A 25,302-nucleotide genomic window follows, 5' to 3' on the forward strand; every position below is an offset into this window, starting at 1 on the left:
AGTCTTTCCCTGAAAAACTTCTGTTCTGAGTGGATTTCAGTATGAAACACTGGTTATCTACAGATGCTGAGTCGGGATTCTGACATCTCTTTTAAAAATATCTATAGCTATTTATCCCAGATTTGCCTTCCTGGTTGCCTCCGCCAACCTGCTTTCTCTCTCTAAGTACACAGATCTTGGGAAGCTCGAAAATGAAACATTTGCTTTACTTTTGAGCTTTCTCGAAGGTATGATGTAAGTGTGACTCGGTACGTAAGGACACAAGCGTGACCATTTGTTGTGCTGCTCTGGTGGGCAGCTGTGGGGGTGCGGTGCTGGTGCTGCAGTGCGTGTGCCCTTGAGACGTACGATGGAGGTTACGCGCTCGGGAGCAGAGCGGTGAGGCTGGGAACTGCACGCCTCGTGAGTTGCAAGGAGGATTATGAGACAGGCACAGTGTGTGCTGAGAGTGCCAGAGGCAGCACGTGTAACTTGTGTAGCTGATTGCTGCTGCTCTTTGTAACGCAGCTGCTGGGAGACAGCAGTCCAGATAGGGAATAATAGCAGAGGCGTTTACAGGCGACTATTCGCATTGGCCTGACAGCAAAGAAGAAAACACCCGATCTAGTTTTCTAAGCAGTGAGTTATCTTAGAACTTTTCCACATAGTTGAGTAAGATATCCATTCTGGCCTTGGAACAGAGCAACAAAAACCCATATGCTTTGCAGCAGCTCCGTTTCTAACAACTTCTGTGGCACATGATTTATTTATAATCAAAATGAACTAGCTTTATGGGAGGAGGGAGAAGTGGGAATCTCTTAATAGAACCAATTAATGTTTGTGTACAAGGTCAGAATGGTAGTGGTAGATCGCAAAGAAGAGTAAAATCAGTGGATTTTGAAACTTCTGTAGCTTGAAACTGGTTTTTTTTTGACACGCTCTAAATGTGTTTTGATGGCAGTGGTTGCTCTTAATAAACAAAGTCAACAGCTTGATGCACAAAAATTATCTTAAAATACATTCAAGTCCTAGTAGAAATGATGAATAGATATACCCATGTGTAAATATGATTTGCCTTTCCATCTCCATTAGATTTTGCTGAATGATGCAACTCAACACCTAAAAAAAAAACCCCAACCAACCAAAAAAAAAAAATCACCTGAATTTATTTACTGATGTATTATTTATCAAGAAGTGCAGTATCAATCCTTACAATAGGAAATGCGTGTAAATAGAGTTAACTGCTCTTTGTTTTCTTTGCAGAAATCATAGCCCATTAATGAGTTTTGGAGCCAGTTTTGTCAGTTTTTTGGTGAGTAGATGGGAGCAGAGAGTAAACACACATCTTGTCTCTTGTGATTGATGTTTGTACGTGAATGCATGAGTTCATAACGGTGGAGGTAAATGTTTGTATGTGAATCCATGAGTTCATAATGGTGGATGCTTAAATCTGTTTCTTTTTATGAGACTTAGTTTTTTCAGAGTGTTAGGTGAAGGGTATGCAGAAAACAAGTCATTACGTTATATAAAACTTGTTTACTTATGTGGCTTAAATAGAAAGTAAATGTTCTGTGCTTCAGCTTCTCAGGCGTATGAAATATTTATGTGTTCCATTATAAGAGCCACAATAAAACCCTCTCTTACATGTGCAATAGAGGTATTATTAAAATAACACTCACAGCATTTTTGTAATAGCTTTTGCTGTTTTTTTTTTAAACTGTATTAAAAATGAGAATTTCTTTTTTTAAAAAAGTGAGCAGATCTTGATTTTAGGCTGATTTTAGGCTGTCTTTATTCTAACATCGCTGCTTAGCGTTAGATTGCACCAGGAATTATCTATGGTAATATTCTTCTTAGAGACAGAATTTATTGCAGTATGCTAGAAATACGTATGTTGTAAATGAAGTTAATTTGAATTCTCTCTAATGTCAGTATGCGATATGGGGAAGCATATTGCTTAGGAAATCTGTGGTGTATGGTTTGCTTTTGAGTCAATGGAAAGGAGAGGAGAAAGGAAAGAGGAAGAATCTCCCAGGTTTGCTTATCTGAATTGATGCACTGAACAAGCATAACATCACAGTGCAGCATCAGTGGTTCTTGAACATATCTTGCTTAGCTACTGTTCTAAACATAGCTGCAGCACTCTGTGTGTCTGTGTCATTCAGAGCTCTTGTTTTATAAAGCATTAAGAAGTTACTTGTTTTTAAACTCGTTCTAAATTTGTTCGGTGATGGCTGGTCTGAGGTGTGTTTTCTTGTTTCTCATTTGTTTTTCCCTTCCTACCCGTGTAGGAATTCTGGTTCCTACTTCTTATTATGCAGTAGCTGTCACTTATTCCGGACTTTGGAGACCAGTTATTTTTATGAATGAGTTATATAAAAGCAGTATCTTCTGCACGGAAGCAAACGGTGCCTTACGTAGCAATAATTGAAAGCGAATTTTCACAAATTCTTCTTGCACTTAATGCAATGTGACAACAAGCTTAGTTTGATAGCATATGAAATTTTATTAAGACAAGGGGATAATTCTTAGTTAATGTGATCTGATCTGTCGTAAAGTTTTGGTACGGCACGCTCAGATCTTTGGTTTGCTTCTTTATGGAAATACATGTGCTGATGTACGTGTTGATGTTAGTACATTAATGACAAGTAAATTTTATAGTCGGTTTTCATGAAAACTTTCACCAAAACCTCCTGCAGCTTTTGCAGGAATAGAAGTATTTCATTTTTATCCCATGAATTAATGTTCTGTTTTTGGTAGAATGCCATGATGACGTTTGAAGAAGAGAAAATGCAGCTGGCGTGTGACGACTTAAAGGCTACAGAAAAGCTTTGTGAGAGTGACGAAGCTGGAGTTATTGAAACAATCAAGAATAAAATTAAAAAGAATGTAAGAACGTTATCTGTAAAATATGAAATCATATATTGTATAAACATTTCTGCAAACTTCCCTTTTGTGCTTTGGTTTTGGGTTGTTTTGTTTTTTGCTGTATGTTTTTTGATATGTGAAGAGCAGTTGAGATAAACAGTAAATTTAGAAAGTAACTTGAACATCTCAGTTAGAAGTCTAAAGTGTCATAAAGTAGTCACACTTAAGCGTTTCCTCCTTTAAAGCAGGATGTTGTATTAATGGTAGTAGTTATTTTCTTAAGGCATCAAATTAGTGAGCTACTAGAGTTATTTCAGGAAGCTCGTAGCCTGGCTGATTCAGGCTGAGTTTCATTCGTGCACATTCTAGTGATGCTCAAAAGATGAGATTGAGCCTGCATGAAAGTGTCAGGCATATAACCAGGGAATTTTCCAGCTTCTAGATTTTTCATTCTAAATAATGAAGGAAGGATGAAGCATGCAGACTGAGAAGCAGTGAGGAGTACAAAAATATTGTGTGGCACAGTGAATCTGTACCAGAAAAACTAGTCATTTTTCTTCAGGTTTCACATTACTTGCTAGAAAGTAATGAACCTGTGTGCTCCTAAGAAACACCGTATTTTCCCTGCCCCTTGCCATATGCCCCTTTCTTTGCTCTTCTGGTTGGAAACCTCTTTTAGTTGCATGTCTGATGTGCTTATGAATGCATTAAAGTTAAGAAATTTAAATCTTTTCTGAGTTTATGTAGAATCTTTAAAAAAAAAAAAAAAAAGCTGATAGCAAATATTTGAAGTTTTCCTGTTTATTAAGTAGCATCTTGCGTGATGAGTTAGCATAGTTTTGCCCATGAAAATGCTGGGCTGATTTAGTAGCAACTATACTACACCTTGCAGTCGCTTTTGGATGTGTTAATTTGTCAGGTTTAGACTAATATTCTTTGTTACTTCTGCTAAAATTTCTGTGCTTGTGTTATTCCAAACAGGTCGATGGACGAAAATCTCCTCTATCCATGGTAGATCGTCTACAAAGACAAATAATTGTAGCGGACTGTCAAGTCTACTTGGCTGTGCTCTTGTTTGTAAAACAAGAATTATCAGGTGCATTGTGGCTTTAATGTTTGTATGTATTTTTTGCATGCTCTCTTAGTAGTGAAGCCTGATCTTAACGTGGCAAGGTAACTGTTCACATCAATTAAGTTGATTGTATGTTGAGAAAGAGCATAGTTCCATTTGATTCAAAGGGTAGGTGTTCCAAGATGGGTACACTTGTGGAGGTATTTTTCTACCATTGTATGTGTAATAGCATCATAAATGAGTTGAATTGGTACAGATTTCAGCTTTCCCTTTATTTGTAACCAACCTTACATTGAGTGGAATCCTTTGCGTGTTCCCATAGAGGCACTAGAGCAGTTGGTACAAAGATGATTAGCATCTGTGTGCTTTGTGTGGCCTGTGTGATAAAAGAGGTTATAAAGGGCTGAAGCCCAGGCCACCTGAGGATATCTGAGTGTCCCATATGCATTGTGTTTGTGACAACACAGATGACAAGATGCCAGCCAAAGTAATTTTAAATGAAGGATGTTCAAGTTTGAACTGCTGAATCAGTTCTTACTCTTTGGTCACCAAAGTGTGTCCTTGCATGCCAAGGAGGTTAATCCTGTCTTACTGAATACAAACCTCCTTGTCTCATCTGAAAAGCTGTTTATAAGGTTCTCTTATGCACCATCTTAAACATCGTGGATGTTCCTTCATCCACGAGCTTACAGAAAAGGTGGTCAAGCTTCACATGCAAAGGGAAAGTATTTCTAGGTTCTCATGAATATTAGTGAACACAGAGGGTGGTGACGCACTGGAACAGGTTGCCCAGGGAGGTTGTGGATGCCCCATCCCTGGAGGCATTCAAGGCCAGGCTGCATGTGGCTCTGGGCAGCCTGGTCTAGTGGCTGGTGACCCTGCACACAGCAGGGGGGTTGAAACTCGATGATCATGATGGTCCTTTTCAACCCAGGCCATTCTATGATTCTATGAACACCAAGAGGTGGCAGCCAGAGCAGCCTATCAATGAAAACCCTGCTGGCCAGCTGAAAGATATCAGGAAAATAACACTCAGATCCTTTGAAACATTAAAATCTTCCTGTGGAGGACATAATTATTTCTGTAAGAAATTCAGGCTGTGTTTTTGATTGCCATATCAACATCTACTGCTGCAGAAAGATTTTCTTATCATTTTTGATGATGATGATGTAAGTTTTTGCTTTCTTTTTTTCTTCTTTTTTACCTCTCTCCACCCCCACCCCCCCAGCTTTGTAACTGGGTTGGGTACTATAACTGAGTGGTGTTTGTTCCCTTTCTCTCTCGTCTGCTGCTCAGAGAACTAAAGTGGGTAGTGGAGTACTGCAGAGCGTGCAGTATATTTGGGTTATTCTACTGAGGAAAAAATAAACCCGAAATCTTTAGTTAAAATTCAAAGCAGTTAAATGCAGTGTCAGTGACTGTTAGTTACTGCCATCATGACACAATTTAGCTAAATTGTTAGGTCGGTTATTTTAGTTTTTCCGAGTGTGTTATCTTTCTGATTATGTCTAAACATCTTGTTTTTATGGAGATGTTTCTGTACTGAAATAGCAGCCAGATTATTGAAATGAGTTTCATTTCAAACCAATACAGAGACAAATTCTACTGATCAGTGGCTGATGAGTGAAAACTTTCTTGTGTTTTTCTTCCTGGAACATTTTGACAAGAAGCATATGATGACATGCGAGCTGCTTTCTCATATGCCTAACACATTTTCAATTTTCCTCTCCACCCTCATGGATGTAACAAAAATAGTTTCATCAAAAAGTTAGTGATGCAGCAGCTTGCATTAGCTTCCAGCAGCAATATTGAACTACCTTTTCTTAACTGCTGTCATGGACCTGACAGCTACTTTGAGAAGTTTTTCCTGAGAAACCCCAGCTCTGTGATTGGGCTTGATTTCTTTCTTTTTTATGTTTAAAAGCATCATAAATTCAGTTTTTCATTGCGTTAGGTTATTCTATCTGAGCGTATCCCATCTGTTAATCTTCCAGTCTGAATGAGCTGTTAGTGGTAGCACACTGGTGAAGGTAAAGCCTCAAGTTACACTGTTTCCCACTCCCATCATTTCTGTTTGATGCATGTGCCTGAATGCAGTAGTTTTTCAAAGCTATTAACAGTAACGTGATCTGTAGGATGGATAAAATGTGTTGGTTTTCTCATTATTTGTCCATTGCGTTGCTATAAAAAGTTGTGTGAGTATTCATCTTGTGGTGAACCACATAACTGAAAAGATCCTGTGCAGCCAATAAGTGACCTAATTGCTGAGAACTGGACTAATGTAAGTCTCATAATGCAGCTGAATCATGGCAGAGATTTGCGTTTATTCTTGTAACAGCTTAATACGGAACTCAAGGTACAGGATTCATTTTATAAATACTTTCTGTTCATGCTGACAGCACCCTTCTGTCACATCTGCGATAATAAATTTTGCAGTCTTTCTCACTGTAATTTAAGACTATCAAACCAGCTTTGCATAAATAGAATTGAAAAAGGAGCAGTCTAATCAGTGATGATGCTTCTTCTGGAATTTATTTATTTATTATGTCAAATACGTACGAGGAGTGGCTTGGTATTCTTAGCATTTTCCTGTTATTTGACATAAGCTGCTATTTCTGATGTCAGTTATAACACTGATCTCTGCAAACTTGGTGGTGTCTGTTTAGAACACTGCTGCTCTATCCTTGCTTTTATTTTTTCGCACTTTCAGTCCTTTAAAACCCCCGTCAGTGCAGTTTGTAATTCTTGGGGCTCTAACACAGGCAAAATGCTTATGTCAGCTTCTGCAGTGAATGCACGCAGGTACATTCTGTGTTTGCTTTCTGTTTACCACTTCTGCCGTTGTCCAGGGATGTGCTGTAACCAAGATGGGTGCTGTGCAGGCACACAGATCAGACATCGTATTCTGCTGCCCTGTCCTCCTGTAAAGAGGGCGGGGAGGCTGAGGCTTCCCATTCCAAACTAGGAATGGTCGAGACCAGATTTTTAGGGACATTTAGGTATCCAGCTTGCATTTGAAATTGAATAAGTTGCGCAACCGAAAAATATTTGAAAACACATTTCAAGCATTCTTCTGTTTTTTTCTTTCTGTCCATGATTTTTTTTTTAATTAAATTGTAAGATGTTGTATTTCCCAGTTTGGGGGATGGGGGTAATAATGATGTTGAAAATCTTATTGACAGATCCAAAGGAAGGGTTTTTTTTTTTTTTGTTTGTTTGTTTGTTTTTTTTTTCCATTTTAAGTATTTTTCCACAAACTTTCTTTTGACATGATTTAGACTTCAGGCAAAACCTCTTTCAAGCTTTTCTTTCCTCTGTTTGCCAGGCAGTAATTCTGTCTCCATTCTGTAGTGGGGCAGAATCCAGTATTAAGTTGTTTTGGTCTCTGTATTTCGTCCTGCCTGTTGTATTGCTGGATAGCAACAGGAAAGTCCTTCTGTGCTGTGCGCTGTTTTAAGGTCTCTGAAAAGCACTAAAGTCTGTATTACTCAATGTGAAAGATCTCTTCTAAGTGACGCTAGCTGCTCTTTTATCAAAATCCTTTATGCAATGTTAATTTTATGCTGCTAGAGAGCATCCTAGGATACATGAAACAGCATTTCCTACTTACTGTGTTCTGCTTCTGAAATACGTTTCTTGAAATATTTTTTCCCTTGACGTTTAGCATACATAAAAGGTGGATGGATCCTCCGAAAAGCCTGGAAAATTTACAATAAGTGCTATACGGACATTAATACGCTTCAGGAAATATATCAGAAGAAAACCACTCAGGAATCCTTGACTTCTGATGCTGCAAATGATAATCATGTTGCCGCAGAAGGTGTAACGGAGGATTCGCTAAACAGACTGAAAGGTGCTGTTAGCTTTGGATATGGACTTTTTCACCTTTGCATATCCATGGTGCCCCCAAACCTGCTCAAAATCATCAACCTGCTGGGTTTTCCTGGAGACCGCCTACAGGGGCTTTCCTCACTGATGTATGCAAGTGAAAGTAAGGACATGAAGGCCCCTTTAGCTACGTGAGTAGCTATATTGAAATGCTTTGGTAGATAACTTAGTACTGAAAGTAAGTAAATGGGGGAAAAAAAATCAGAGCCAAAAAAGAAGTCGTGTTGCTTTAAAGAAAACAACAGCAGGTAAAATAAACTTGCAGTTTGTTGCTTAACATGCTGTGGTGTAGTAAATTCATCACTTACTAGTGCACTAGATCTCTCTGCTGTTAGTTATTGGTGTGCTTGGGGTTTGGTGTTGTCATGCTGTATTCTTCGGTACCTTGTGTTCTAATGTCTAATAACCAACGTGTTAGTAGAGCAAATACAAGCATCCCCTGAATGCTCAGTGGATTTATTGTCTTCTATGGGGAGAGCATAGCATTTTGTATGAGAGTAACCGATGTCAGTTGTTTATCCTTACTATTGACCAACTGTCTTTTCCAGTTTATTTTTAATTTTAGCACCTGAAGAAATGGAGTGTTTCCTTACTGTCTTTTTGTTCTTTTTCGAGGATCACTTTCATGTACTCATTTTTTCCCCAGGCCTTCGTATTGCATTCAAGTCTTTTTCTTGGATGAAGGGTTAGCCTGATGTAATTTAAAGCTATTTACGAGAGCCGTTTGTTATCACATTCTCCAAATTAATGCTTTTATTGCTGGACTTACTTTAAGTACAGTCAAATGTCACTTCTGAAGTATTGACAGCAGAGATAGTTTCTTCTGCTTGAGGAGTTATACTTCTGGTTAAGAAAAATGTTCAGGTTAAATGTTCCTTTTGATTTCTTTTGTCATTTCTGGGGGAAAAAAAAGCCCTGAGAAGCTTTGTGCTCTGCTCTTGTTTCCTTGTGGGTGATGTAGGTCGTGTAGAAATCTGCCCTTCCAAACACCAGATGTATTTCTGTTTTACTTTCATTTCAGGTGTGTATGCATGCTGGGGAGTGGAGTTTGTTTGTGTTATTTTTGTTTCCCAATGAATGATTACGTTTTACTGTTTTCTTGTGGGTTTTTCGGTTTTAAAATCTATAGACTTGTAAAGAGTTCATGAATATGATGCTTTGATACATACTGTGAGCTTGATGGTTACTTTGCTTTTGGTTACCATGCAGTAAATTGTATGTGCACCATGCGGTGGTGTATGGTAATAGTGTAATGTTCTATAGTCAAGCTGGATAAGAAAAGATGCGTATCCTTTGTTTTTCAGGATCATTATCTTTCAATCTCCGTTTATGAGCTGTAATCATTTTTGCTCTTGTGTTCCTTTTAGATTAGCTTTGTTGTGGTACCATACAGTTGTTCGCCCCTTTTTTGCTCTTGATGGCAGCGATAACAAGGCAGGATTGAAGGAGGCAAAAGAGATTCTTGCAAAGAAAGAATCTGCTTACCCAAATTCTTCTCTGTTCATGTTCTTCAAGGGAAGGATACAGAGATTAGAGGTATTGCATGTTTCTTATTCTTTTGCTGACGTTTTCCCCATCTCCTCCCCTGGTATCTGATGTTTTTCTGGTGTGAATGAACTGTTCAAACTTTAATAAATTGTGACTGAAGATACAGATGTACAGAAAGATATGTGAGAAGAGAGGATTAATTTCTTCCTAGTTGCAAGTTTGCGTACCAAATCAGCCCTTAAGCTCCTGTCTGATTTAATAGCGCTTTGAAATTCTGATTCTTATGCTAGATACATTTGTAATTCCATGCTACGGGTAACCTCGTTTGGTAACTTCTTGTGGTATAAATAGCCAGTAGGGTTTTGCTTGTCAAGCTGAAATCTGAGTATTAGCTGCCGAGTACATAGCATTTATCTTCCGCTTTTCATTTTATGCATTGTTCGCTTACAGCTGAACGATCTTCGCTAATTTCCCTCGAATAATTGCTTTTGCTTTTAAGAGAACAAAATGGGATCTTTTCTGTTGCTGTGATGAGCTGTGACCCAAGCAGAGTGTATTCCATGGAAATGTGTTTGTGAGTGCTGTTGCAGGATGGTATTCTTCAAACACTGCAGCAGCCTCGTGGCTTTTGGCTCAATTATTCTTTAAGGATCTGTGATAATCCAAGATGGTAAAAGTACTTTGGACAACTGCGCTGCTGTGTTTATCAGGCCAGAATATTTCTAAGGCATTTATATCATCAAGGAAACCCAACCAAAGAGCACAAAACCAGAATGTTCTTCTTAGTATCATAATTTAAGAACTTGATGTTGGTGGCCGTTCTTTTGCTAAGGTTTGCAGTTAATTCTCACAAATGCAGCTCAATTTTGAGGGAGGTAGCAGCAGCAACAGAACAGATGAATGGTCTTTGGTGGCTTGTATGATTTTGCAGACATCCTCTTGCACATGGCTTAGTTATTTGTTGTGATGAGTTTCTTCTGTCCTTCTGGAAGCAGCAGTGCGTATTGGGAATCATACTGTCACAAGTGTTATTTTAGAGTGCCTGTGTATCCAGTGGTGCTGCAGATAGGCACCAAAGTTTAGCTCCAAGTAAAACAGTGCTAGAGGCCACGTGGCAACGGTAATAAAATAGTTACCTTGGGTAGGCAGAATGCCATTTGTTAGGCTCTGTAGCCATACCTTAGTCTTCAGAGTGCTTTCTAGTTGCTAACAGGAATTAAAATGGTCCTTTGCTATGAACGCATTTGTTTGCATGAGAGCTGACCATTCAACGGTTGGGTTTTTTTCCTGCTCTTGCTTTGTTCTCATGGGTATTGTAGCGCTGCAAGTTTGCTGGGAGTCTGTGTAAATGTTTTACTGACATGTCTTGAACTCTTTTGTAGACTCTGTTAAGAAATCACAAGCCTTACTTGCTCAAATGTTGTTGCCACAATAGCGAGGACAGGTGTTACTGGTGACAGTGGCACAGGGAGCTGCGCTGAGTTTCCGCACAACACACTTCTGGTTACAGATGTTGCAGATTTGAGCATTGGTTTGCAGCATTTCTCCAACCTTCTGAACCAGAAGTGTGCTTACACTCACATTGTAAACTAATATGCTGGTAGTTCCATCAGGTAGTTTCTGCATCATGAATCGTAGAATGACTTAGTTTGGAGGAGACCTGAAAGATCATGCAGTTCCTACCCCCTGCCATGGGCAGGGCTGCCCCCCACCAGCTCAGCTGCCCAGGGCCCCATCCAACCTGGCCCTGAGCGCCTCCAGGGATGGGGCACCACAGCTTCTCTGGGCAGCTGTGCCAGCGCCTCACTGCCCTCTTAGTGAAAAACTGTGAAAGGTGGTGTTCGGGATCTGCTGTATTTCTGCCTTTTAGCTTGCAATATTACTTTATCTTTTCTTTAGATAGCAACACCTTTTAAGGATCTTAATCTGTTTTTATAAATAGGACAAAACAGACCGGTCTGAAATGCACATGAAACAAAACCAAACTGGGAAAGAATCCCTAGTTGTGCAAGGTCACTTCTCCTTGTCTGTACTCTGGGTGTGTATATATAAACACCTCTTTGGGCTTGGGACAGAAAAAACCAAACAACCTCGCGTTCTGAGGCTTGATCTGTTGGGCTGTGTTGACATAGGTCAAGGGAGAAAAAGTAGCAAATACTCCATTGACCCCCAGAACACCAGGGGTTTGCTCAGGTGTGCTACAGTGTTCAATCTGCAGGATAATAAAAATGTCCAGTGATATGACATTATTAAATACGCTGCTGACAAGTTCTCTTGCTTTTTTTAGTTCTCTTTTTCAGACATCTTGGTGTCAGGGGCATAATTCTAATTTAGGGGTGGGAGAGTGTGGAAAGGAAAACTAGTCTGGGGGCATGAGTAATAATAAGCACTGAAACTGAGAGTGAGTTTTTTAGAAAGAATCATAGAATCATACGAGCTATCTTAATCATACAAGATATCTTACAAGCTTTATGGATTAATCTTTTCTATTGTGTTTGTATTATGTTCAAGAGTAGCATAAGTAAAGACTAGGGAATTACATGTTTGTGTCTACATTTCTATTTTTTTTAACTCATTATCATAACTGTAAAAAGTCAGCCTTGATGTTCTACTTGCTGACTCATCTGCCTGTATAATTCTTACCTTCTACTCTCTGAAGCAGTAAGTAGATGGTAATTAATTTTATTTTAAGAATTAACAGTATGAGTAGAAGTTCGTATTCTGCATGTTGTCCCAGTCCCTGGAGATAATTGATGCTTTCAGTTAGTGAGGAATATCTCTGTAGCATGTTTACTGAGCTTGATACTTAAGGAAAGCTTATGCATAAAACGCTTGGCACTGTTTTTCAGTGCTTTCTATTAATGTATGCTGAGGAGCATGTGCTGCTATAAAACAGAACAAGCTGTATATTGCTCAGGCTCCCTGATAAGGGCAAATACGCTGAACAGAAAGGCAGATGGGTTAGACTCTTCTGTCATACCAACAAACATCTTTGTTTAATCATTGCTTTGTTTTCTAAGTACGCAGTGTTTATACTGTTACAGCTACTGTAACTGCTGGCAGTTGTGCTGTCTTGATGCAATACGGAGCATCTCGAGTAGTTCTGCCTGATGAGACGAAGGAGGAGATGGAATTAAATCACTCTAGAGCTGGGCGAGGGGTAGGGCAGGGAGCAGTGGCATGTCCTGAGGTACAACTCTACCACGTTTTACAGTGGGTTTTGAATTCAGTTAGGCTCACTGCATAAAGCCTGTGCATTTCGGACTTAACAGTGAACAGAAGGAGTACAGATGCTGATCTCAAAGGCTGAGAGATTATCTTAACTGAGTGTGAGTTATTGGTGATCATTGCTACGTTATTAAACTCCACCAATATCTTTCCACTTCCCCCTTTTTCTCTTTTCTCTATTTACTTGACTTTTTGAAGGCAGGTTCCATACCATAGGTTTTAATTTTCATTTTTGTACATGTTATAATTGACTATTATTACTTTCAAAGCAAATGCGTTGTATTCTTGTTCAAGATTTCATTTAAATACAGATTTGAGTTGTTTTCTATTACTGATACTTCCTTTTTGTCTTTTAATATGGTTATTGCATTAGGTTTCATGTCGTTAATATGAAACGTGGGGAAAAACATGTTCACTATAGGATCCCTTTAGGAAGTGTGCTCACTGGTGTAAATAAAGACTGTCACAATTTGCCCATGCTTCCATTCAAAAGTGTTCAGATCTAAATAGCAGGGAGGAGGGAAGCTGGCCGAAGGATATGAAGTGTGAAGCTGGTATGCAAAGGAGTGTTATCCCTTCTCTTTCAAACTGGTAGCTCCAGGGTGTTTTTTAATTTGCTTAAAATCTGAAATCAGTTTTGTGTTTTTCCTCTCACTGGGATGTTTTTCCTCTTGTCTAATTAAACCAGAGGCTGCAATCTGTATGACAATGCTATCTATTTTCACTCTATGGTTATCTTTAAATTCATGTTAACACCAAACTGATTGTGTTCTTTTGAAATGTGGTGGATAGTTTGATCTTTATAACTGCAGACATCTGACCTTTTCTCTCTTTCCCCCCCCCCCTTCTCTCTTTTTTCCATTTTCTGTCTTTTCTTTGTCTCATTTTTCCCCCCCCCCCCTTTGCCTTTCTTAGTGTCAAATCAATAGTGCCTTGGCTTCATTTCATACTGCTTTGGAACTTGCAACAGACCAAAGGGAGATTCAGCATGTTTGCTTATACGAAATAGGTAAGTGGGATATCTTTATACTATAAATATTTCACTTTCAAGTTTTGACTGATAACTTCAATAAAGAAAATGAATGATTTTGTTTAGGATTATTAATAAAGGTTTTAGAGTTCTGGCTCTTGTCTCGACCGGATGATGTTAATAATCCTGTCCTCTTATTTGGTTGAGTTGCACTCAACAATTGTTGATAATATTAAAGTTCTCTGAAACTGTTCACCTGCAGAAGATTGTTTGAAATGGAATTGCCATTTCTGTGTCAAAAACGAATAGATCCTAATGGAGCTTCATAGATTGCAGGACCTATATTTTGTATTTCATTTTATGCTACTGATGGAAGGAAATGATTAACGTCAACAAAAAGTGTCATCTTTTGCTCTGCTTTTAATTTGCATGCAAGTCTTTAGAGTAGAGAAACTTCAAATGTGTCTGGTTCAAGAGCAATAAAGGAGCTGGTAGTAGCTAAGGAAGGGCTTTTGGTGTCTGTTTAGATTTGTTGTTAGTGTGAATTGTTTCACTGTCTTGTATACCACGTATAACTCAATATTTTCCAGTTAATTTAAACCAGATTTAAAATGTATTATTGATTAGTTTTGTTTTTAAATTTTTTCCAGTTATTGGTGTAACTGTTAAGCTAGCTCCAGCTCTCATAAGCAGATGGTATGTTTCACTAACGTTTATACTACATCTGAATTACTGTGCTTCATTAAGTTGGTCTTATTTTTAGGCTGGTGCAGCATGATAGAGATGAATTTCAAAGATGCCTTTGAGTCCTTTGAAAGGCTTAAAAATGAATCCAGGTGGTCTCAGTGCTATTATGCTTATTTAACAGCAGGTGAGTATTTCCAGTGATGAGTTCAAGTGATAAATCAAGATGTGCTATGATATTTTTTGCGTTGACTAGTGCTCTTAGTGGGTTCCACACTGCTGCTTATGCAGCTGTCTGTCAGACTGTACTTACGTAATTTTATGTAACTTATTAATGCATGTGTATATGCCCTTGCCCTCCAGCTGTGATTATTACATGACCTATTGCTAAGCTGACAGTGAATTGAGAAGATTTACTTAATAAATCCTTAGCTGTTGGGTGATACTAGGTCCTTTAGTGGATATGGAAAACAATACTGACTTGTTAGTGATCGCAGAGCATACCTGGGAGAGTTGGGATTTCTGTGTTCATCACGTCCCACTCCAGGTTCTTTGCAGCAGTGAGCGGTTTTTCTCCCCATAACTCTGATGTTTAATCTTTTTTCCCTTTTTTTTTAAATCCCGGCAGTGTTAACACATTTTTGTTTCTGTGTCGTAGTGTGTCAAGGAGCCACTGGTGATGTCAACGGTGCTCAGAATGTGTTCAAGGAAGTTCAGAAGCTTTTCAAAAGAAAAAATAATCAGATCGAACAATTTTCAGTGAAAAAGGTTTGGTTTAGCATAAGCTAACTTGTTTCAGAACAGTAATTCAGTCTGATAGCTGTGTTGCATTCTTTACCAGTATTTATTTTTTGAATGAAGTATCTGTTTTCTCCTCCTTGGCTTTTGTTGAATTAATGGAAAGGATTCAGGTGAGGAAAAAAAGGTAGCGTCATATATTTTAAAGACTTGGCAAACAAAATGTGAATTGGCTTTTCAACTGAAGTAGTTATTAAACATACAGATACACAAGGCTGTAGCTGCTTTCATAATTTTCTCTCTAGCTTTGTTTTTTCTACTCTTTTAAAAATCTTTTTAGTCAAAGCCATGGTTCTCCTTGAAAGCTGGAATTGTGTAGTGAGGATCACCCAACTTAGGATCTTGCAGATGTTGCGGTATCGGCATCCAGTCAGTACGCAGTTGGGATTGTTAAATAGAAGGAAACAAATGTAGGCTGCAAATAAAGAAGCTTTAACTTTGATCAACATGTAACCCTTAAATTAATTTAAAAGTTTTATTAGTCTTAAACTTTAAACTAAATTGCCAATGACTATTTTTAAGAAAATTGTTGGATGCTTTCATGCATCACTTACTATTTGTAAATTGTTTGTGAGTATTATGTTCCCCGTAGAAGGACAGATGACAGATCTCTCTTCCTTCTTTCTTTCCAATTGCAGGCAGATAGATTCAGAAAACAAATGCCAACCAAAGAGCTCTGTGTCCTGGCATCCATTGAAGTATTGTACTTATGGAAAGCCCTTCCAAACTGCTCCCTCTCCAACCTACAGCACATGAGCCAAGGTATAATATGGATTCTTGATGTATTTATTTATTTGAAGTGCGGTACGCAGTTTTCTTCCTTTGTGCGGACTAGCTGATTGCTGTAGCATGAGAATTTAAACCTGTGTGCTTATGCGATAGCAAAATAGTTTTAGGAGCAAAGTGGGTTGTTTTGTTTTGTTTTCCCCAGGAGTAGTTGTGGGTTTTATTCTTCTTTTTAATCTAAGATAATTTAAATAGTGTGATGACAGTTGCCTTAATATCTTTAACTTTCTAGTCCCAGAATATAATGGTGCAGGTTATGAAAGCAGATTTAGCCATGTAAAAATAGTTTCTAGTATTTTTTTCTGTAGTTTTCTTGTAGAACAGGCAATCTTGGAGGTTGCAAACAGTAGATACTTCTGTGCTGCATGCTCAAAAGCAATATAGATCTTTCTTATAAGTTTCTGCTGGTGGTGCACATATTAATGTGAAATAACAGCCTGGATTAAAATGCAGAGATAAGCTTCTTGTAAGGCTTGACACTGACAGATGAGTCTGCATCAGCAGTCCTTGGTTGTAGGTTTTCTGCTCAGTGAAAGTGTTGCTGTACCTTATGTGTAGCTACAGAATGACGAGATGATGGAGTATTTTTTTAATTTGTTTCCTCTCTTCTTGGACATTGTGGGTTTACTTTTCTGAGGGGAGTTGCCTCACTTTTCCTTGGGGCTAGAAGCTTACATAATAAAACTCTGGTTTGTAGGGATTAAGCTGTATCCACGTGTATCTTTGTAAGTAAAATACCAAGTAACTTGAGACTAGTAATAAGAATGAGAGTTGATAGCATTATGTATGTCTCCAAATACTTAATGCAGCCAACTCTTAGTTATTCATAGGTGGTTTATTTGTGTTGTCGATTAACCGCACTGTGACTGCAGAACTGGTTTAAATCAGGCAGAGTTTATTATATGAGGCAGAATGTGAAGTTAAAGGAGATCTTCTGCTCCCAGACTCCCAGAGCTCCTTTTCAAGGGTTGAAAATTCCTGCAGATACCCATGTTACTGGAGTCTCTAGAAGCGATGGTGCAGACAGGTGCAAATGGTTCCTTGTGGAACTAGCCTTGATTTAACAGCTGTTCTGAGTTGGTACTAATAAGCCTGATCAAAATGGAGCGTGATTCATCTAGAGATGGTTACGTGCGTCAGTGAACACAGCACTGCGCAGCTGAATCATAGAATTGCTCAGGTTGGAAAGGACCTTCAAGATCATGAAGTCCAACTGCAACCTAACCCTATTACCCTAACTCTATCAACCCACCGCTAAATCATGTTCCCGAGCACCACATCCAAACGGTTTTTAAACACATTCAGGGATGGTGACTCAACCACCTCCCTGGGGAGCCTGTTCCAGTGCTTTACAACACTTTCTGGAAAGAAGTTTTTCCTGATATCCAACCTAAACCTCCCCTGGTGCAACTTGAGGCCATTCCCCCTTGTCCTGTCACCTGTCACCAGTGAGAAGAGACCAGCCCTGCTCTCACTGCAATCACCTTTCAGGTATTTGAAGAGAGCAATGAGGTCTCCCCTCAGCCTCCTCTTCCCCAGACTAAACAGCCCCAGTTCCTTTAGTCTCTCCTCGTAGGGCATACTCTCCAAGCCCTTCACAAGCCTTGTTGCCCTTCTTTGGACCTGCTCCAGCACCTCCATGTCCTTTTTGTACTGAGGTGCCCAAAACTGAACACAGTACTCAAAGTGGGGCCTCACCAATGCCGAGTACAGGGGCAGGATGACTTCCCTAGTCCTGCTCACCACACCATTCCTGATATAAGCCAGGATGCCATTGGCTGTCTTGGCCACCTGGGCACACTGCTGGCTCATTTTCAGCTGACTGTCCGTCAGCACACCAAGGTCCTTTTCTGTCAGGCAGCTTTCCAGCCACTCCTCCCCAAGCCTGTAGGGTTGCCTGGGGTTGTTGTGACCAAAGTGCAGGACCCAAATGCTTGGCCCTATTGAAACTCATGCAGTTTACCTTGGCCCATCGATGCAGTCTATCCATGTCCCTCTGTAGTGCCTTTCTACGCTCCAGCAGATCAACACCCCCTCCCAACTTGGTGATGTCTGAATCACAGTCTGGCCCAAAAATCAGGCATACCTGCTAATGAGCACTGGGAATTATGATGCCAGAACACTCTAAGCTGGAGTTTTCAGTCCAGTGTGGATTTCTGTATCTGTCACTTGTCTTCAGTTCAGAACAGATTTTTATCTGATTAACAGATTACTTTATCTGAAGTGCTTGAATTTTTTGCCGTGTTCTCTTTGAAACTTGGACTGTGCATTTTTCTTTCAATATCTGGGACAACCCAGTTGCCAATAACACCAGGAGGAGTTGTTTCTTAACTTCATCTTTCTAGCTGATAATTCAGTGACAGAGAAATGTGTTCTCTTCTTGTGAGAAGAGCACGCCAACTGCCTGTGACTTCAGAGGGCCAAATCGTTTCTGATAGGAATTATTACTGTTAGTAACAGATTGCTTGAGGAGACTGACACAAAAAGGGTTGTATTTAAAAGAAGTTAAATTACTTTCGTGTTGATTGTTACTAGCATCTCCTTTTTCTGCTCGAATTTAGCCATTAGACTAAAAAAATCACTGTAGATTGCAGTTCTTGTCAAAGGAAAGATTTCAGTCCACCTTGTTTGTTTATTGGAATGTTTTCATTAAGCTTGTCAGGATGTTGATGATTCATCAGCTGTTGGTTTGAGGAATTTGCTTCTTGGTGCCATACACAAATGCTTGGGAAATTCTGAAGATGCTGTTCAGGTAAGTTGTCAATTATACCATTTGTCCTATTTTGTGAACTATAATTTTATTAAGCAGTAAATACTATTGAGAAAGTCTGTTAAGCATGCCGCTCATTTTCAGTGCTATTGATCAGTCTGTTGTATGAATTCCAACAGAATACGTTGGGTTCTTTTCAAATCTTGAATTTGGGACAGCTTTATTCTGTTCTGTTGTAAAAGCAGTTGTCTAATGTTGAGCAAACACGGCAGTTAAAGTGGCTTGTGGAGCAAGAGTTAAGTGGCACCTGGGAAGAAGACTGGAAGAGTTCTTGTGCTACTGGATTTACTCTGCACAACAACAAAATCAGCTTAAGAACAAAACAAACACAAAACGTGTTGCTCGGCCTTTTGAAGGCATAGATGTACTGCTTCTGCCCTAGAGCTATTGAGCTGTTAGACACGAAGAGGTATGACAATTAGCAAGTTCAAAAAAAATAAATTTGCCACCGTTTCAGGCCTTACTCTGTAGGCAGAACTTTTTTTTTTCTTCCCTCCCCAAAAGTGAATGCATTTCACATAATGAACTAGAGAGCTGTTGCTGGTATCATGTCTCCCTCCCACCCCACCCTCAGAATTAGTTTAAATAATCTGTGCACTTAACTCTCCAAAGTTAAAGTTCCTTGTTAGGCTTAATAGTTTTGAATATAATGTTGGAAAAACCTTGACATGGTCAACGTATTGCGTGGCAAAAAATGCAAACAAATAATTTTGCCTTGATTCAGTAGCGTTAGCGAAAACCTCCAGGTCCTAGTTTTAAGAATCTGTACCACTGGAAATGTTAACATATTCTCCTTTTGTTTGGCTAATTTCAAATGCTTAAAATTGAAAGGTACTTTTGGATTTTTAAGTGATCAAATGTTCAAATTTAACATGTTATTTCAATCTTTTTTTTCTTTTCTTTTTATAGTACTTTCAGCAGGCTGCTAAAGATGAACTGTGCCGTCAAAACAACTTGTACATCCAGCCATATGCTTGCTATGAGCTTGGCTGTCTGCTGTTAGACAATCCAGAGGTAATGGTATAACCTATTTTTAAACTCTTTAAAAAATAATCAAAGAGGGGTGCAGAGTCAGCATAGCACTGTACAAACAATGAAACAAGCAAAGTTTATGGGAGAGAAGCTTAATATACCTGTCGGTAACACTGTCATGCCACACTTAGTTGTTACTGGGTTTTATTCTTACATAAATGATGAGGCCCTCTGGGATTCTTCAGGGGAGTTGCTACATTTCCTGATCGTTGGTGGTACCGTTCTTTAGCAGTAAAATAAACGTGTGCAAACCTTCTGTCTTTCTGTAGCTGTGATGTTTATGGACAGTCTGCACCAAAACAAGAATTTTGATGAGCAAAGCACTGTATTTTGATTGATTATTTATTCCTTCTCACCAAAAAGTTCGCATTTGTTGCAACTGCTGCTAAGGAGAAGTGTGGCAGGTAGTGAAGTTATCTGAAGGTTCTGAGAATTAGGAGCATTCCCTCTTTCCTTCTTGCTTTACGTATTGCATGTGCGCATGGTAGCCTAACAGGCTTCACGTTGAGTAAACACTCAACTTGGGGCTGAATAAGCCTTGGCTTGTAGCTGCTGCTGAGAAGCTGTGGTACGTAGCACTTAGGATGTGAAGGAAGCCATCTCCTGTGGCACTCGGTGAGGAAATAAATGCTGCTTGTCTTACGTGGGATGGGGTCAGGTGGGGAAAGGCAAGAGCTAGAATTAGAAGTAAATGGTGCTGTTTTTAGAAGACTGCACTTACTGGGTTCAGATACCACACAATTCATATTTGAGAGCTCTGTAATGACTATGAAAGGGAAGGGAATAGAATTTTATGAATTATCTTCACCAGAGAGGCATACGTATTGAAGACTATGCATTTTAGTATCAAAAGTGCGCTTTTATTAAATGTATGTTACTTTAAAATGACTCACAATTATATGTTTGATCTGTCATACAGTCTGATTCATCTTCATTAAGTTAACTTGATTAGAACCATGTTATGTGAGATCTTAGTATGGCTGCATCATATTATTGATGCAGAACTTTTTTGTAGAAGTTTTATACTCTGCGAAGGCAACTTAACCAATGTAAATAACTAAGACTATAGTCAGGTATAATTGAATAAGAAAACTTTTTTCTGTTTCTTAGTAGGCAGTTTGTTATTCATTTGTAATACTTTAAATAAAAAGGTACTCTATAATAAGAAATAATATGTGAACATTTTAGTAGTAAGTATTAATCTGGAAGTGCATGTGCTTTTCCTTTACAGTTTGAAATGAAGATTTCTGAAACAACTTTTATTTCTTAAAAAAAAAAACAATTCCTTTAAATAAAGGATTTTGATTAAGAAACAAAAATTACTCTATTGAACAATTAGTCATTTATCTGTAACCTCGTTTGTCTCCATGTGCGCTGATGTAGCTCATCATCATCAGTAGCAACTTCCATGTGAAGCTGAAATTGCTCCTTTCTTGCTGAAGACTTGAAATATGTAATACTGCTCTATTAGTATTTCTGATTTTCTAATTTGAGAGGTTTTTGTCTGCTTAATACCTTGTTTTCAAGGTAGAGATGCTATTCTAGGCTGTATACTTGAGATATGTTCTGTAACATTTGTGATGCAGTTCTAATACAGCGTCTTTTCTTTTTGTAGACCGTGCCAAGAGGCAAAACCTTACTTCTCCAAGCCAAGGTAAAAACTAAGACACTTCACACTTACCATTTTGAGAGGAGGGTATTTGAGAAGTTGTGGTGGTTGTTTTTTGTCAGTGTCCATCACCTGTAATCTACAATGCTAACTTTGTAGGTATATATTTATATATATGAAGCACATCTGTGTTTTGTAAATACGTATTTATAGGTCAGTTGCAGTACAGAGCTTGCAACAGTGACCTCTGCTGAACTGTTACGACTTTGCCAAATTTTTTGGCTAAGATTCGGCAATAAAAGTTTGAAAACTGCAGCTCTCCCCTTTGTATATGTTCCCTCTGGTCCCTGACTTGGGTATGTTGGGATCTCTTTTGTGCTGTAAGATTTGCATAATTTTCCAGATGCTGTTAAACTGGATAGGATCCAAATACCACATTGAAAATTGAAGCTTTCTGCTCTTTTCAGCAACTTCGAATTTCTGTAAGCCAGAGATATGAACAGCAATACAGAATCTCCACTTCATCTCTTCAGTCTGTTTTGTAGCTTGACCTCTTAAGCATTACTAGTAAAATCATTTTCATATCCTAAAGTGAAGGAATCTAATATTTGTATGCTTTTTTTTGTATTTCAGGAGGAATTTACAGGCTATGACTTTGAGAACAGATTGCACGTCCGCATCCATGCAGCCTTAGCCTCTCTAAAGGAAGTTGTTCCACAGTGACGGACAGGAAGTTGTGTTATCCATTCCCACAGTTTCTGCACTTTAGGATGAAGCAGAAGAAAACGCTGTTGGGAAGACCAGCTTTTCTTCTGAAAACCACTTGTGCCAGAGACACTTTCATAGTATGGTTAAAAGTTGGTATGGCTTAGTAAAAGACTACAATTTCAACTGAAAGTAAATCAACCAAGCAGAAGGTTAAGTGACCTTGCGTATTTTAACTCTTCAGTTTTTAGTTTGTTTAAACCAAGGGGAACACGGTTATTAGTGACTCAGCAGGCGAGCCTAAATAAGCACACGGCTGACTTCCACGTTGGCAGATGGGATTTTTTAAAAACATTTTAAAGTAGATCTAAATCTAAAATATGTTAAAAGGAGACCATTCCTGTTTTGATTAGAATACAATAAAAGTAGTTGGTGTCAGTGTTGGAGAAGGGAGCGGGCAGAACACTTCTGTTTTGGCTAATGCTTCAAGAAAATAAGAGAAGGAAAACCATTCAGCCACAAAAAGCAGATCTTGCTGAATTTCAGAGGTTTATTTCAGTGGATTCATGATGAATAATTTGCCAAATTTAAGCCTCCCATCCCCTTTCCATTATTTGTTGCTTCCTTTTCAACTCGGCTCATACTTCTGATATAAATTAAATCAACACTTAGCATCTCCGCTTCTGGTACATTCCAGCCAAATGCTTTGTTCTACATGTACTTACGGTGAGAGTGATTTTTATTTTCCTCTTAATGCTCCAACTAGTGCATTCAAATAAGTAGGCCACATACAACGATTTCACGTGCTTTCCACTGAAGCTGCTAAACCTTTATCACAGTGACTTTTACAGCTATTAAAACAAACAGACGAAACAATACACCCACCACCCACCCCCAACCCTATTTTTATAGTTTTACCAATGCTACGCTATCTTAAGTCTCTGTATGATATTCCAGATTTGTGCTGTTAAGACACTGAAATGCCTCTGAGAGCTTGAAGCTTTCATCATGACTGCATATCTGTATTTTTTTTTAAATACTTGGCCATCTGTGTGCTCATTTGTAGCTTTAAAAAAAAAACACCCAAAAAAACCAAAAACATTTTGTCTATAGCATCTCCCTGTGCTGTATATTCAGTTAGTATCATTATCGAGAAGGTAAATATTTTTTTAAAGAAACTTATGAATGGAAATCTGACCAGGAAGTTAATTAAATTATGTTACTTCGCAAAGCTAAGAAAACTGGATATCTTTGGAAATAATTCTCTAAAAGCCTTATCTTTGCTTTGGTCAGGTTGCCTTAAACAGTTCCTTAGCTTAAATGTTTTTCTTCTTCTAACTTGTTGCAGAATATGTTGCCGCGTTACCAAGGTTTTATACCTTGCCCCACATCTAACTTTCACTGATTTGCTTTTGAGGTTGCACCTAAAGCAAGACTGACATGGAGGAGAAAAGTAATACTGTATGTGGTAGGCCAAATGAAATTAGTTGCACTCCTAGAGCAGTTAAGCTCTTCTGTGGAAGTTCCTGAAGGATAGGAGAGGCTTTATTTTTCTAAAATCTGGGTGTGTTACCAATAGTACTCTGTTGACTTTTTTTATTCAGTTTAATCAGTAATATTCATGGAATCATAGAATTAGCAAGGTTGGAAAACACCTACAAGATCATCCAGTCCAACCATCCACCTACCACCAACTCCTTTGAATCACAAAGGAGTGTTCAACCTTTTTTGAATTGGTCAATCCAAATAAGTACTGAACAGAAAACAGCATCTTGTGTGTCTGTGTGTATATATATATATAGCGAACACTTAGAATCCAAATTATAATTTTAAAGAAAGGTCTTCAGTGTACTTGAAATCCTATTTTGTCCTACCTTTTAATATTTTGTGTCAGAGACACAGTCCACTCTGGGTAAATAGATAGAAATGGTGCATTTAATGGCAAAATTCCTTTAAAACACGCTGCTTAAGTATACCGTGAGCCTAGGCTGTTCAGGACACAAAGCACCTGCATGTGATTGGTGTTGGGATGTCTGGGGTCTACAAACGTGGAGGTAGCTAGCAAACTGTAGTAAATCTGATTACGAGGCCTGTTCTCACCAGGCCAAGAGTGAGTCCGGAAAGACACTATATATTCATGTAACGGTTTAACTCTGTGCAAGTTGCAGCTTTTCTGTGGATTTAGCAAATCGTCACTGAAATGGAACTGTCATTATCTGTCATTTTTTTTTCTCCTTCCGTAGGAGAATCTCCTGCTTTGTAAATGTCACGTTTATTTTTTAGGTTAGATTGTGCCTGTGATGAGAAAAACTTCAGCTGTATTTTGTGCAAACTGATAAGATTTTATACTTTGGAACTCGGAGGCATGGTCTAATAGCAATAATAGAATATGCATCTTGCTAGTTAACATGTTAAGAATATCTTTACTGAGTCAGGTATTTTTTGTTGATGTTGATGCAGTTTTTATCTCAATATGACTCATTTCAAATAAATAACTAGAATTTATAGATGTCACAAAGTGGCATATTTATTGTGACGTACTGTAAATGTTGTTGATTTACAGAACTTGCACTTTTATATTTCTGAGTAAAATTAAAAGAAACGTGGACATGCGTTTTGTTCCCTGGCTCCTTGAATTTGTCTTTCAAATTGGTGACCTAAGCAAGGTGATGTTGAGCACTGGAAAAACTTCTGGGATGCCAGATGACTCTGTAAGAAGCTTTCTAGTCAGTAATTACCTCAGCTTTTGCTCTTCCAGTATAATTTCAGACTCCTGGTTTAGAAAGTGAGTTACATGTGTCATGTTGAGATCAACCATAGAACAAATGAGGTTTAATATGTTTTTAAGAAATCAGATCTACATTTAAAAAAAGAAAAAAAATCCCCTACACACAAGTGTATTTGTTGTATCCCTACACTTTGGAAAAATGCTTCTAATTTACTCTAAAGCAAGCACTTTAATTTCTCCTGTCTCTGATTGTTTCATATTTGTATGGTAACTGTTGAGTCACGGCCTGAACCACTGGTTGAGTGCCTCTGGAAAGGACCTGGTCAGCCCTGGAGCACAGGTGAACGCAATTCACTGTGTGACCTCTTAGGCCTCATTGAAGGGCTGACTGCCACTGAGAAAGGATCTCTTGCTGGAGATCCCTCCTTGGTGGAGCTTTCACCTGTGAGATCTAGATCTTTGGAGGTGGGTGAGCAGGCTTTTCTTCCTTCCCTTATAACGCCTTTCCATTGCGTAGTCCCTCTGTCATTACACCTCTTGTATCACCCTTCCAGCGTATGGATCTTTCTGATTGTTACAGTATTCTAGTTATGCTTTATTCTGAAATAAAATTCCCCAAATGTGGTATCGAATTGCTTTTCAGTTTACAGCAATCTGATTGTCTTCCCAGTTCTTGTTCTTGTTTCAAAACTGCATT

General features: G+C 38.7%; 1 protein-coding gene across 3 annotated transcripts; it reads left to right on the plus strand.

Annotated features, from left to right (window-relative positions):
• TTC39C (tetratricopeptide repeat domain 39C) lies at window positions 1,135-25,237 on the plus strand. Of its 3 annotated transcripts, XM_021388618.1 has the most exons (13): window positions 1,135-1,291; window positions 2,740-2,868; window positions 3,829-3,943; window positions 7,584-7,938; window positions 9,175-9,343; window positions 13,439-13,532; window positions 14,257-14,364; window positions 14,836-14,945; window positions 15,614-15,737; window positions 18,416-18,513; window positions 19,441-19,545; window positions 21,179-21,217; window positions 21,806-25,237. In XM_021388618.1, the coding sequence occupies exons 1-13, from the start codon at window positions 1,259-1,261 to the stop codon at window positions 21,893-21,895; spliced, it is 1,569 nt and encodes a 522-aa protein (XP_021244293.1). In that variant the 5' UTR covers window positions 1,135-1,258; the 3' UTR covers window positions 21,896-25,237. The 3 variants fall into 3 exon arrangements, with proteins under 3 accessions (XP_021244293.1, XP_021244294.1, XP_021244295.1); XM_021388619.1 differs by lacking the exons at window positions 1,135-1,291; window positions 2,740-2,868; window positions 3,829-3,943 and having other exon boundaries at window positions 3,950-7,772; window positions 21,806-24,490; XM_021388620.1 differs by lacking the exons at window positions 1,135-1,291; window positions 2,740-2,868; window positions 3,829-3,943 and having other exon boundaries at window positions 7,775-7,910; window positions 21,806-24,490.

The sequence above is a fragment of the Numida meleagris genome, chromosome 2, assembly GCF_002078875.1.
Source record: "Numida meleagris isolate 19003 breed g44 Domestic line chromosome 2, NumMel1.0, whole genome shotgun sequence".
In the NCBI taxonomy this organism is placed as follows: Eukaryota; Metazoa; Chordata; class Aves; order Galliformes; family Numididae; genus Numida; species Numida meleagris.

What these genes read in the sequence shown, in the direction of transcription:
- TTC39C (XM_021388618.1), top strand. Translation starts at nt 1,259, where the DNA reads ATGAGTTTTGGAGCCAGTTTTGTCAGTTTTTTG. An exon ending in AGAATAAAATTAAAAAGAAT is followed by an intron (nt 2,869 to 3,828) that starts GTAAGAACGTTA and finishes TATTCCAAACAG; the next exon opens with GTCGATGGACGAAAATCTCC. An exon ending in AACAATTTTCAGTGAAAAAG is followed by an intron (nt 14,946 to 15,613) that starts GTTTGGTTTAGC and finishes TTCCAATTGCAG; the next exon opens with GCAGATAGATTCAGAAAACA.